At 43.0% G+C, this 14,734-nt stretch overlaps 1 protein-coding gene across 6 annotated transcripts in view; it reads right to left on the bottom strand.

Annotated features, from left to right (window-relative positions):
* DUSP16 (dual specificity phosphatase 16) overlaps positions 1–14,734 on the bottom strand; it is a 70,911-nt gene that overhangs the window by 4,672 nt on the left and 51,505 nt on the right. For all 6 annotated transcript variants that reach the window (XM_065672534.1, XM_065672544.1, XM_065672531.1 and 3 more), the window contains 3 exons: positions 13,830–13,993; positions 4,027–4,186; positions 3,209–3,332 (listed from right to left, as the gene is read on the bottom strand). In XM_065672534.1, the coding sequence (XP_065528606.1) occupies positions 3,209–3,332; positions 4,027–4,186; positions 13,830–13,993 (448 nt within the window). The remainder of the gene's footprint in view (positions 1–3,208; positions 3,333–4,026; positions 4,187–13,829; positions 13,994–14,734) is intronic.

The raw sequence follows: 14,734 nt of genomic DNA, 5'->3' as shown, positions 1-14,734 counted from the left end.
AAGCAAGTGCAGCATCAAAACGAACACATGTAGGTGTTCAGCAGGAAAGGGCAACATTACTGCCAAATCAGTGGCAAAGTTCACCTAGGTTTGAGCCCTGAAGGAAGCATCCTGACTCACATACCTAAGCATGAACTTACATACTCGGCTGAATATGGAGAGAGTGCAATGCATGCTTACAATGTTTTCCTGAACCAGGGCTCTAAGTGTATGAAAGACTTAAGTAGTAGAAGTCATGTCATACGTTCAAAGTTAAATACAAAAGCATACTTCCTACCTGTCTGATTTGCAGTACAGCTAAGTAAGTACTCTCTGTTTCTTACAGGCTGCAAAACAGAAAGCTGCCAAACTCCTTCCTCCTCTTGGAATTAACAGGGGAAGCAACCTTGAGGAGTTAAATCTAGCACAAACACACATATAATTCATCACTGGGAAAATTAAATGTATTAAAACCAAAGCCTCTCTGGGGATGTGTACAGAAGGTGAGCGTGGAGCCATTAAAAACGGCATGTGAAAAATTGAGAGGTGTACTTGTGTATGTGCACATACACTAGCACAGCTGCAGGCAAGCACATGAAAACTATCAAACAAGACTTGCGTTTATTTGCTTCCCAAGTTGCCACACAGCAATCCGTAGCAGGGAGAGTCGAACTGACATGATGATCTGGAATATCAAAGTTGCACAAACTGCTAGCGGAAGCTTCCACCAGGAAGTGTAACCCTGTCAGAGAAAACTAGTAAACCCCCTCAGGAGAGATTCTTTAGGTTGAGCTCTTTACATTTAATTTGGGGGCTTTTATTCCGACGTAACCAAATCACTCACAAGAATTCATACAGTCTTTGTTCACTTCTTTTCCAGTCAAAGTGAGTTGTGCTTGTTATTGGGTTATTTAAAGCAAGATTCTTCTGGCCAGCACTGCAGTTTCTGGCCTGTGTTCTGACAGCCTCTCTATCTCTGTGCCTTCCACTTTCTCCTCATCTCACTCCAAAATATTGGGCAGTCCTAAATGTAAAGCTAGCTTTTTAAAAATAAGAAAGGTACACGAAAGGCTGCTGGATCCCCCTCCCAGGTTTTCAGGTACTGCAAACTTTGTCATTTCAAAAGGCACTCTTTTCCTATTGGCAAACATACATAATGGCTCATGTTGATGTTTATTTCCCTCTATAGGCCATTATACAAAAGAAAGTATTTATCTCCTCAGCACTCTCACGTCAAGTAACACCATCACCTTTTTATTGCAGTAAGAGCATCAGACAAACATTTCTCTAAGGACTTTCATTAACTCAGAGAAAAGCAGTTTTCTCTCAAGCTTTGCCAACAAGCGATCCCTGACCAATGAGTGCAACGTGCTGCAGACAGTTCTCCCTAAGCCATACCAAAGGAAATACTGTGAAATATACCATAAATTTCACAGTAGTTGCTCAGTATGTACAGTGCAAAGCGAAGGCGGCCTGGGATGATTAATCCTTCACACACGATTCACACTTCTGGTTAAGCAGCAAACTGGAATTTCATACAGAGATTTCACGGAAGAGTTTAGAAGCAGCACTTCAGAAGCCCCCTGAAGCTGTGCATTTTGCAAGTGTTCGGTATCCTACAGCTCTAACCTCCAAGACCACTGCATCCTGAGACCAGACAGGTTTCTTTAGTGACTCAAGCTCATACCTTGCACAGTATCCATCCACATCCACTAATTCATCCACATTATCTATACCTGTATACAGTTTTCAGCTATGCCTCTTAATCAGACCTGTTCCACCATACATGTTGAAGTGACTGCACAACACCAACTGTCAGCAGGCTCCAGAAAGAAACTGGAAAACTTCTAAAGGCAATGGGAGCAGGTAATTCAGTTTTCCTTTACATACACTCTTCACTGCATACATAATTCATCAGCTTTAAAGAAAATGCCCCACGAAAATCATGCTCCACAAGGGAGTTTTAAATGTCCATCTTTCTGTCCTCATCAGTGTTTTAAAGCCGATAGCAGCAAACACTGGTGATTTTGAAGGTACCCCCTCCACCTGCCTCAACGCAGTTGTTCAAATTGCTTCTGCACAACACAGCGATGCAGCAGCTGTGCCTATACAGCCCATCATAAAGCAAACCATCATTTTCTGTACAACACAACAAAGCAGTTTGTTAAATGAAATACCGAAGTCCTGGTAAACTGCATCCAAGCCACCTGGAATGCAGTAAAGTGTTCACAATCGAAATACAGACAAAAGTAGGATTTGAAAGGTTAAAAAGGGAGGGAGGGAGGGAGGGAGGGAGGGAGGGAAATGGTTCTCCATAAAAAAAGAGCTGATACTTCAAAATACCTTCTCCCAGAGTTTTTGGTTGGCTCCATTAGCAACAAAGAAGCTTTCCTAATTCCTAGACACTTCACCTGCAGTCAGTTCTTCCAGAGCATTACCAAACTGCAGTCAATAGAGCCAGCCTAGCATTTGTTACAAGCATGATTATAAGTATCCTCAGTTCTCTTTCTTTAACCCCACCCGTCCCATTCTCTCTCTGACTTACAAGATAATGTTACATGTGTGCCATAGCTGTATGTGCATATGTATCTATACACACGCATTTAGTAAGCAGTTTAAATTCCATGTATTTGCCTACTTGGAGCAAGGACCAAGATCAGCATTTTGCAGGTGGGCAATTAATACTAGTTGCATCATGTCTGCACAACACCATTCATTTGCTTTATGGAGGAAGCCTACATTTAAAACAACAGCATGCAGATGCCAGTGAACTACCAGATAAAGTAACATCTGCTTCTACCTTTGGTCATATAAAATCACAGACTCAGAATGTTTGGGTTGGACAGGACCTTAAAGCTCACCCAGTTCCAACCCCTGCCATGGGCAGGGACACCTTCCACTAGACCAGGTTGCTCCAAGCCCTGTCCAACCTGGCCTTGAACACTGCCAGGGATGGGGCAGCCACAGCTCCTCTGGACACCCTGTGCCAGGGCCTCGCCACCCTCACAGTGAGGAACTTCTTCCTAATGTCTAATCTAAATCTACCCTCTGTCAGTTTAAAACCATTTCCCCTTGTGCATTCACTACGTGACCTTGTAGAAAGTCCCTCTCCACATGTATAACCTTTATCATGTACATATACATACACACATATGTAACCTTTTATCATTCACCTTAAGAACAGGCAAACAGGCACAAGAATTAGTATGAAGGGAAATTTTCTCCTTACCTGTAAGCTTCATCTAAGGACATATCCATTCTCTTCATGATATATGCAATAGCGATTGTGGCAGAGCGAGAGATTCCAGCTAAACAGTGCACTAACACACGACCATTTGATGCTTTTGCTTTTTCTATATAGCAAAGAAATTGGCAAGTGTCAAACTCAGCAGCATTTATACCATGATAAAAAGCTTGCAAAGAAATCAATGTTATTTCAAATTGTGCAGAACTTCCAAATTAACTGCTAATTGCAATCTCATGGAAGCTTTAAACAAGAATCACCTATTTGCTCTAGCACTGTATGGCATTGAGTATAGAAAAAGCATGTGACTACACACAGGAAACATACTGCAGTTACAGCATACCACATTTCAGTGTGCACATAAACAACCCTATTTAGATGTCTGGGAAAGGTGATTGTTTCTAATTTTATATGCAAGTAAAAAGCAAGCATTCATGACGGAACAAACTGTCCTGTTCAGATTTGGCTAGCTCACTGCTCAAAGGTAAAGACAGGATCTCTAAGCCTACTTTTCTAATTTGCTCTCTGCAGACATGTATCAGGCATCTACCAGAAAGCAGAGCTGTGCTCTTGAAAAGTCTCTTTGTGCTGAACATGCACATCCATAAGTGCTGGGACATGCAGTGGCAGAATCTCCCTGCGTTACTTTGCTTCTGTGCTTGCAGAGTGACGGTAATCATGTATGGAGATCCTTAGTATTTTCATGCCACCCAGACAGTATTCCGGTCTTCTTTAGGCCAAACGGCAAGGCAGACAAGGAGGAATCCAAAAACCGTTTTAGAGAATTTAAACTTTCTTCTCACCTATAAAATCGACCGATTTATCCAACCAAGGCAAGATTTTCTCACAAAAGCTGTCGTTCACAGGCACTCTCAGGAAATGGGATTCTGGAATAAAATCAGGCTTTGGACAAGTATTGCTGGCGTTCAGTACGTAGCAAATATCATTCTGCTGCATCAGCTCCTAGGAAAGAGAGAAAGATTAAGCCTAGAGAAGTCAAATGCTACCTTTGGCACATTACAAAGCTGAAAACCAAACTGAGATGCGTGTTGGAATTGCTCTAGCTGTATGAGGAACATTCTTCTGTGAGACCGACAACTCAAGCTTTTAGTTCTTCAAGTAACTTTTAATGGGACATTCAGTGTCCAAATAACACATGGAATGCAAAGCCCTTAAAAAGGAAGTTAACAGAGAACAGAAATAATGGTAGAATACCTTCTGCTGCTACGAAGCGTCACTTTCAAGAGGATTACTTATTTACTGCTTTGGTTTAAATTCTCACTGTGCAAGCTGACAACAGAGCACCAAACACTTTCCACGTGTAGTTTGCTGACCCAGATAGATACGTGTTTTCTGGATCCCATACCTAATAAGACTGAGGTTGCCCCATCACAGATACTGGTGAGAAATATGAAATGATACTGACGCCGCCTGCAGTCACCTCTTAAAAGCTTCGATGACTTCCTTGTTTCTAAGGCAATGTGCAAAACCTTGAGAGAAAGCTGGGTAAGAGCTGAAGGCCCTGAATTAGACCATTTCCACACAGCATTCGCTGCAGTTTTACAGGAGTACCACTCTGTGGTTTATGATTTAGTTGCTCAGATTTCAGTTTTCAGTCTTTAGTCCTCTTGTACCTCAGAGACTGGCAACAAGCAGACACAATGTGTAAGAGTCAACTGGGCTTTTTAAGTAAGTCAGTTTTCATGACTGCAAATCAAAGACTGATGACTCTTTTCTGCACCTTCCCATGCTCATTGTATTTAGAGTTGTGCAAAGCAGTATCTGATGCAGTAGGTACCTAACCCTGAAATGCCTGTACACCAATGCACGCAGCATGGGGAATAAACAGGAGGAGTTAGAAGTCTGTGTGCGGGCTAAAGGTTATGATCTAGTGGCGATTACAGAGACATGGTGGGACAGTTCACATGACTGGAATGTGGTCATGGATGGCTATGTCCTTTTTAGGAAAGATAGGTCAGCGAAGCGAGGTGGTGGAGTTGCTCTTTACGTGAGAGAGCAACTAGAATGTATTGAGTTCTGTCCGGGGTCGGATGAGGAGCAAGTGGAATGTCTGTGGGTACGAATCAAGGGGCTGACTGGCACGGGTGATACAGTTGTGGGGGTCTATTACAGACCTCCTGATCAGGACGAAGGAGTTGATGAGGCTTTCTACAGGCAACTGGAAGTAGCCTCGCGACTACATGCCTTAGTCGTCGTGGGGGACTTTAACTACCCCGATATTTGCTGGAAGACTCACACAGCCAGTCATTCACAGTCTAGGAGGTTCCTCGAGTGCATTGATGATAATTTCTTAATGCAAATGGTGGACGTACCAACTAGGGGAGCAGCGCTGCTAGATTTAGTACTCGCCAACAAGGAGGGTTTGGTCGAAGTGGTGACGGTCAATGGCAGCCTTGGCTGCAGTGACCATGAGATGGTGGAGTTTAGGATCCTGTGTGGGAGGAATAGAATACCTAGCAAAGCCACAGTTCTGGATTTCCGAAGGGCCAACTTTGGCCTCTTCAGTCAACTGCTAAGGGAAGTCTCATGGGAAAGTGTACTAGGCGGTAAAGGGGCTCAAGATAGTTGGTTAGCATTCAAGGACCGCTTCTTCCAAGCTCAGGATCGGAGCGTCCCAATGAGTAGGAAGTCAAGTAAGGGATCTAGGAGACCGGCGTGGTTAAACAAGGAGCTGCTGGGCAAACTCAAGTGGAAAAGGAGAATCTATGGATTATGGAAGGAGGGGCTGGCCGCTTGGGAGGAATATAGGACAGTTGTTAGAGGATGTAGGGAGGCAATTAGGACAGCTAAGGCCTCCTTGGAACTCAATCTTGCTAGTCGGGTTAAAGACAATAGAAAGGGCTTCTTCAAACACATAGCAAATAAAACTAAAACAAGAGGCAATATAGGCCCACTGCTGAACGAAGTGGGTGCCCTGGAGACAGAGGATATAAAGAAGGCAGAGGTGCTAAATGCCTTCTTTGCCTCTGTCTTTACTCCTGCAGACTCTCCCCGAGGGCCCCGGATTTCTATAGCCCCAGAAGGAGTCAGGACAAAGGAGGAGTTTGCTTTGGTAGATGAGGATTGGGTTAGGGATCAGCTATGCAAACTGGACATCTGTAAATCGATGGGTCCGGATGGAATGCACCCACGGGTGCTGAGGGAGCTGGCGGAGGTCATTGCTAGGCCACTTTCCATCATCTTTGGTAAGTCGTGGGAAACGGGCGAGGTGCCTGAGGATTGGCGGATGGCAAAGGTCACACCAATCTATAAGAAGGGCAAGAAGGAGGACCCGGGTAATTATAGACCGGTCAGCCTTACCTCCATCCCTGGAAAGATGATGGAACAACTTATTCTTGACTCCATCACTAGGCATATCACGGATGAGGGGGTCATTAAGAACAGCCAACATGGTTTTATGAGGGGGAAGTCATGTATGACCAACCTTATAGCCTTCTATGAGGAAGTGACTAGGTGGAGGGATGATGGTAGAGCGGTAGATGTAGTTTTTCTTGATTTCAGTAAGGCATTTGATACTGTCTCCCACAGCATCCTCATAGATAAGCTAAGGAAGTGTGGGCTTGACGATCAAGTAGTGAGGTGGATCGAGAACTGGTTGAAAGGAAGAAGGCAGAGAGTTGTGGTCAATGGCGCAGAATCTAGCTGGAGGTCTGTGACTAGTGGAGTCCCTCAGGGGTCGGTGCTGGGACCGGTGCTGTTTAATATTTTCATCAATGACCTGGATGAGGGAACTGAGTGCACCCTCAGCAAGTTTGCTGATGACACAAAACTGGGAGGAGTGGCTGACACACCAGAGGACTGTGCTGCCATTCAGCGAGACCTGGACAGGCTGGAGAGTTGGGCGGGGAGAAACTTGATGAAATTTAACAAGGGCAAGTGTAGAGTCTTGCATCTGGGGAAGAACAACCCCATGTACCAGTACAGGTTGGGGGTTGACCTGCTGGAAAGTAGTGAAGGGGAAAGGGACCTGGGGGTCCTGGTGGATAGGAGGATGACCATGAGCCAGCAATGTGCTCTTGTGGCCAAGAAGGCAAATGGCATCTTAGGGTGCATTAGAAAGGGAGTGGTTAGTAGGTCAAGAGAGGTTCTCCTCCCCCTCTACTCAGCCTTGGTGAGGCCGCATCTGGAATATTGCGTCCAGTTCTGGGCCCCTCTGTTCAAGAAGGACAGGGAATTGCTTGAAGGAGTCCAGCGCAGAGCCACAAAGATGATTAAGGGAGTGGAACATCTCCCTTATGAGGAGAGGCTGAGGGAGCTGGGTCTCTTTAGCTTGGAGAAGAGGAGACTGAGGGGTGACCTCATCAATGTTTACAAATATGTAAAGGGTAGGTGTCAGGATGATGGAGCTAGGCTTTTTTCAGTGATATCCAGTGATAGGACAAGGGGCAATGGGTGTAAACTGGAGCATAGGAAGTTCCACGTTAACATCAGGAAGAACTTCTTTACTGTAAGAGTGACAGAGCACTGGAACAGGTTGCCCAGGGGGGTTGTGGAGTCTCCTACACTGGAGATATTCAAGGCCCGCCTGGACAAGTTCCTGTGTGATGTACTGTAGGTTACCCTGCTCTTGCAGGGGGGTTGGACTAGATGATCTTTTTAGGTCCCTTCCAACCCTTGGGATTCTGTGATTCTGTGATTCTGTGAAATGCCAAACAAAGTGAAACAAGCATTAGAAAACCACAGATGGCTTTACCAAAACCATCCAGTCTCCTGCAAGTAAGCATCTGGACACAGAAAATCAATTAAGCAGGTTGCAGTAATACTGATTGAACTATCTCTCTGGTTCAGATATGATTTGGGCAGTAACTGACATGCAACACTGTGCTTGGACACTTACACTGAATGCAAACACTGGGGAGCTTTTGGCCAGATTTCTATAGAAACTAAACTGAAACATTAAAAAAGCCAACACCCCCCCCCAAAAAAAAAAAAATAACCACCCAAAAAATCTAGTTTTAATCCTCCTGCTTTTATAGCAATTAGATAAAAAAGTTATGTCAATCCATGGGAGCATTAGCAAGAATGAATTCTTACACTGCAGATTTCAAATGGAGATCTACCAGTATGAAATTATAGTCAAGAAATGGTCTCTCCTTCCCCATATGTATTTTTCTGCAAGCATAGAGATGCTTTGATGAGAAGAAACAGGAATATGGCTAAATAGCTGCAAAGGCAGAACTCCATCTTGTTCAAATCAGAGCAGCCTGAACAGTATGTGTCGTTGAGTACACAACACGTATGTTACGGTGTATGTCGTAGAAGGGATGTACACACACACGTGTATGCATGCATGAATTAAATATTCAATGAGAACGAAGGGGAGAAGGGAATCTACATCAGTCATCAGCAGATGAAAGAGCATGAAGTCCAACCAGTAATGGTTGTAAGCAGAGAACTTACACGAATTCCTGCTAGCGGGCTGTATTTTGTTGCCTGGAGCAAAATGAACAGCTCCTCCAAACTTTCAGCCCCTCACGCCAGCACATTCAGAAGTACCTGAAGGTGTGGGCACTCCCAAAGCAAGCCATCAAAAATAGAACTGGCAGCAGTGGTAAAAGAAAAGGGCTAGGTGTGTCAAAGCAAGTTCTCAGCCTCACTGCTTCTTACCCTGCTGGTTTCCTAGGTCACGCTCCCAGTACAGCTCAGCTTCTCAATGATGACAGTTACTTCCAATATATCACAGGTTTCCCCCTTCTTTCACATCCCCCCAGTGCAATCACTAAGCTCCCTTCAGCCCTGACTGCCTTTCATAGCCAACCCTGTTGCCCCTTCCTCTACTACATTTAGCTCTCCCACATCAACAGACTTACAAGTTTAAAAGCAGGAGCACTGTAAGGAAGGAGGGGAGTATTTGGAATTATCCATAGAGGGAAGGTATTGGGAATGGGTTCTAGCCACAAGGGGCTAGCTACCACTAGATCTGCAATATCTTAGGTGTGTGAGGGAGACCCCTGATCCCCAGCATCTCTGCCTCATTGTCCTGGGCTACACAGCTTTCCCCCCTTCTAGGATCCCAAGCTCTTCAGCCTTAACTTCTGTAAAATAAATATCTGCTTTAGATCACTATGGTGAAATACATCCCCCAAACCAGATCACCTGCTGCTGTTGCTGCTTGACGGTGAGTGAGGAACAACTGCAACAGCAGGTACAAAAGTAATGCAGCGTCAGGTCGTGAACATTACCATGTATAAAGGAGTGAGGTAATGAATGTACCACTAAGGGGAGGCTCATGAATTCAGAAGAAGAATTGAAAATCTCATTATTTCTTTTAAAGCATGAGCGCTGGTGGGCTGCACAGGCCAACCATCACACTTCCACTGTTATGCAAGGTTTTTGATGTGGAATTGATTATTCAAATGGGAATAAGAAGGCTGCAGATGCCAAGTCTGAAATGTCTGAGCCAAACAAACACCCGAAAATGTGTTAGTGCTTGTCTTTGAGACTAAGGCTAAAGAAAGAAGTTATGCTTCCTTCTGTTCTAAAGCATCAATCATACCCTGTGCAACACGCTCCAATATAATAACCGTAACAGTACCTTCATTGTAAGGCACCCAAGAGGAAGAAGTGAATTATGATGAGGGGAAGATCCAGAAATCCTAATACTAACAACTTTGTGAAAAGAAGGTAAATGCTCTTTTGTCAGTTTATTTACATTTTATGACTAGCTTAATCTGAAAATTAATGGCACCCTAAAATGTTATTTTGCTCCAGGAAATAAAACCCAGATCTGGAAGAAAAGAAATAGTTATGTAAGCAGCGAAGCAGAAAGTTTTACAGTTTAAATGCCGGTACAAAACATGAGATGTAAGTAGGAGGCTCATTCATGCCCACAACCACAATGTAGGATTTTTCTATTACACTCGCTTTCAGCAGGGACACTGTCACTCCCATGCAGGTTAGAATTTAGGTTGCCCCTCTTTCACAAAGAGCAACAATGATCTGTAACAGTAAACACCCTCGAGATACCAGCAATACATCACACCGAAATAATCACCATGTATCACACTGAGACCCAGAACCTGAAAGAAACTTCTCTGTTGGAACGTTTATGAAGACCTTTGATGAAGTCTTTAGTATTTTGACACTGCAAATAAATATTAGGGATATTTTCAGAATTAATCGAGTAGACAGAAATCAGTAAAGCAAAAATATAAAAATCTCCAAAGGCTTTTCTGACGTAAACACTGATTTTGCTAAGGGACACACACCAAGCATTTGTGTTTGCATGTCCTTCATAAATAAAGCACTATCTGCTTTATCAGAGGTATTAATGGCAATAAGGTCGTGAATGCAGACTGTCCTGCAACAAGACAAGCATTTCCCTATGTGTGCACTCATAGATAAGCTTATGGAGATCCTGAAAAGGTAAGCTCATCTTGATAAACCACGATGAAAATTCACATCTTTAAATCATCAGCTTTAACTGTGGTGCAGATTATGGGTTCTTTCTGTAGATACTTGTGAGACATTTTAATTTCAGAGAAATTGTATGTCTGGTCAATGGAAAGAATCATGGGAACTCACAGATAGCATCTGAAGGCAAAAATAAGGGCAATGTATTCAACGACATCTTAATAGTTTTGGGAATCTTACCACATTTCTTAAGGTTTTCTGTTTGGTTTGGTTTTTTTAATCTGGATGTGAATAAAACCCCCTCATATTCTAACCTTACCAGAAAGCTTGTTCCCAGTAGCCAACAAACCAGCAAGGCCATTAAACCACAGCAAGGCCATTAAACCAGAGCAAGGCCATTAAACCACTTATCATCTCCTCCACTGTCCTAACAGAGACAGAACTTGGCTGCTTAACCCTGCTTCTTGCTTCTTGCTCTCCTCTTTTGAGCTTTCTTCACTTCCCAGCTTTCTCACCACGTATTGGTATTTCTGGGCACTTGGTGTAGTAAGAAAGAATCATCCTCCTTGCTCTCCCCAACACCTCTGCATAGGGTCCAGGCATCCCCAGGAGCAAGGTGTGCTGAAGGGAGAGCAGCAGAGATCTGCTGTTCATGTTTCTAACATGTCTAGCTATTGCTAAATTAGTCGAATCTTGAATCTCGAATATTGCTAAATTAGTCGAATCAAGAAACTGATTAAACCTAGGAAATTGAAGGGTGCCAACAGCTGGGAAAGCTCGAGTGGATTCTAAGAGGTAGCAATCATAAGTTGTTCCCACAGCTTCTTTGGGTTAATGAAGTTACCAATATTGAAGATGGAAGCTCTTTTGAATTTTCCAAGGGCAGTCACTGAAACTCAAGAGGCAAGATAAATCTGCCGACACTAAGGGCTGCTTCAGTGCAGCGAACAAGTGACTGCTCAGACTACGGCATTGCCTGTGTTTGTTCAAAGAGAAAAAAAGGTACAAACCCCAAGCAGATCTGAAATCAGAAGATCTGTATTTGTCCTAAATTGGGTAGGAAATCTAATAGGTATTTTAGTCGTCAATGGAAGAACTTCCAAAGGACTGATTGTCAAAGATGACGCCAGACAGTAAGAACTTACTGTGGATTGTATGCTGTTCTTTTTGTGGGTTTCCATACAAAATGGGAAACAAAGTAATCCTGGATCATAACTGCCAAGGATATGTGAGGAAGTAGAAACCGGACCAACTCCTGGGGGTTTTGTATTAATTCTAAAGTATCTGCAGCTGTATCCCTCAACACATGCTGAAATAATATCAAGATTGTAGATTAATAGGCAAAAGAGCCACCACCAGGTCTGAACTCTTCCCATAGATGACTCTGACACACTCAGGGCTCACCGGTAGCAGTTTTAGCCTCCTCCAGCCCTATAATGAAACTCCTGACTCCTGCTACCACTTGGATTCCTTTCCTGGTGAGGCACACATACTGTGCCTGTGCCCAACACCTATTCATCAGCACCAATTTAGTGCAAGGAAAGGGAACAGCTTCTTTCATCTCTCTGGGATTATTCACCACTTAAGAGTCACAGCAGTGGAGTTCCAGTCACATCCTAACTGAAGTAGGACACCCATGGCCCTAGAGGAGAACAAGTTCCCCCTTCACTCCCACTGTGACCTAGGGTAGCACTCGCCATTCACACATTGAAACAAACAGCATAAAAGCATCTTTCTAATACTCTACCATTGAAAGAAAGGATTTTGGTTTATTTTTTAGACTAATTAGTTCCTGCTGTCTTGTGTCTGGGGACCACAAATTACCTCTGTGGTTGGAAAAGCAATAAGCTGCTTTGACATCCATCATAAGCGAATCAAGTTTGAATTGCTGACTTGCTACCTGGCAGTCAGATGACCTCACAGGACAAATACAAAGACTGCTGACTATCCTCCATATAAAAGATTTTTCTGTGCACTCTATTAAAGCATAATTACCTTCTACATAATTGCTTGTGTGTCAAAAATCCCCTTAAAATAATTGTGAAAACTCTAAAAAAAATTGCCTATCAATGGCCAGACTTGGGATGGAGTGAAAGTAGAAGAAACCAGTGAAAAATACGATAATGGTCAAAGTATATTAATTTGATCCAATTACAGGACTATTAGGATAGTTCCTGTCTTAAGCTTTATACATGGATAAAAACCATACACACAGGCCTGCACATAATTAAGGCAATATGCTAGGATGAAGCACTTCTTCCTTCTCCCCCATCCATGTATTTAATGCCAGCTTATAAAGGCTGTTGGAGATGCAACTAATGAATAGACTGGCAGAAAATATGGGAGGCAAGAGGACACATGCAGCAGAAGTAGTAAAAATGCCCTTATGAAGGAACCCAAGACGTAGATTGCAAGCAGCATGAGCTGGTCTCCTCACAGAGGCAAACATCTGTGGATATACATAGGAATATAGACTTGTAGCAACTTGAGACAAGATCTTTCAGACATCTGATATTCCAGCACCCTACAAGTGCTCTATTTAGTGACTTTGCCAACCATTTTAAGTATACCAAAATATCCTGGGCTGTTCTTCAGGAACAGAAATTATTAAATGCACGTGTATTTAGAAACAGTAAAGGTTTCTTAGTGCAGTGCTACCATAAAAATTCATTTTAAATGACCCCACTAATTGTCCAGGTCTGAACATTTTATTAGCTGCACAAAGATTTGTTTGCAGTAGTACCTCATTATAAAATTCATGATATATAAGCGCTGTTTTTTCCAGCACTTGAAGGAAATACTAAAACCAAGACAATCTTTCTTTGTCCTGCTGTGACCATTAATATAATTGCATTAATATTCAAGACCTACCAAAACAAACCCATCAGAGCTATACACATGTATTTTGTGTATACACACGACCTGCTGTAATGGCAGATTTGATAGCTTGCTATTGGCTGATAAGTAACTGAGGAAGAAGATACTATACAGTCTTCTCCAAGGTGAAGAAAGGAGACCAAGTTTCATGTTACATGACACGTGGATTAATTACATGGGCTGTTTATCCTTAGTTATCACATAGCTTTCCATGGCTTCTGCACAGACAGCTATTACCTATAGCTATTTTAAATCTTTCACAGCTGTAATGATGCAGCATCACAGCGGCATGGACAAAGACACATGAAGATTATATACGCATCTAAGTAAACAACGTGACAGCAAGAACACTCACCTTGTTGAGAACATCTCGCTGACACCCCAGATAGAGATGAGGCAGGATTCTGGTTGGGCCATTGTTGGACACAGGTAGGCAGGGCTGAGAAATGCAAGTAGGGATGAGCGTGGATTTTCCTTCACAGAGACCAGGAAAAGAGCTGGAGAACTCCGCAAATCCACCTGTGAGAGGAACAGTGTGTATAATTTACATGCAGTGTTGTAGGCATTGGTGCCCATACCAGTTCTGGTAAAGCAGCTCCATTTCATTTTCGCTTGGGTAGTTCCCAGCTTCCTGCCCATCACAAGGGCTGCATTATACATCTGTGCTACTAACTGTGATCTAACTGGCCTTACTCACAGTTAGAAAACAAACCTGAAGAAACCTCTAGCAATGAACTTTGACTAAATATGTTCTCACAAAAGCTAGCCAGCTTTTTCCAAGCATAGCTAAACCCCAAGCTCAGCTCATTCTCATACTTCATCTTGCAAAGAAGTCCGAAGAAGAACCAGAGGCAGCTGCTTAAATCCACGTTACAGGCTTTTCTTGACTGTTTTCACCATTTAACAACCAGGGAAGGTGAAAGTCGCAAACCACAGTGAAAGTCCTCAGCTATTTCCTCAAATCAAACCATAGAGACAAGTGGAATTTTAACTGAAGAAAGGGTAATTATAACCCGTTCAGAACGAGGCACCTTTTTCTCATCACGGAATTGAGGCATTAGCCTGTTAAGTCTGCCAAATGCTATGTTCGCTATTATTACAGTTTGAAGACATGAATTAAAATTATTCAGGAATAAGATAACTTAATGTTTTGTCAAGGCTTGCATTACCATTGCCTGAATTATGCCTACTCTTGGGATTTTAAAATCTGCATCATTAGTAAATGTAGCAAAACCTCAAGGTAACAGCCGAGTGTGTAAC

Source organism: Lathamus discolor, chromosome 1 (genome assembly GCF_037157495.1).
Source record: "Lathamus discolor isolate bLatDis1 chromosome 1, bLatDis1.hap1, whole genome shotgun sequence".
Taxonomy (NCBI): domain Eukaryota; kingdom Metazoa; phylum Chordata; class Aves; order Psittaciformes; family Psittacidae; genus Lathamus; species Lathamus discolor.
Note: the sequence above shows the minus strand (reverse complement) of the source record. Positions and strands in the feature narration are given on the sequence as shown.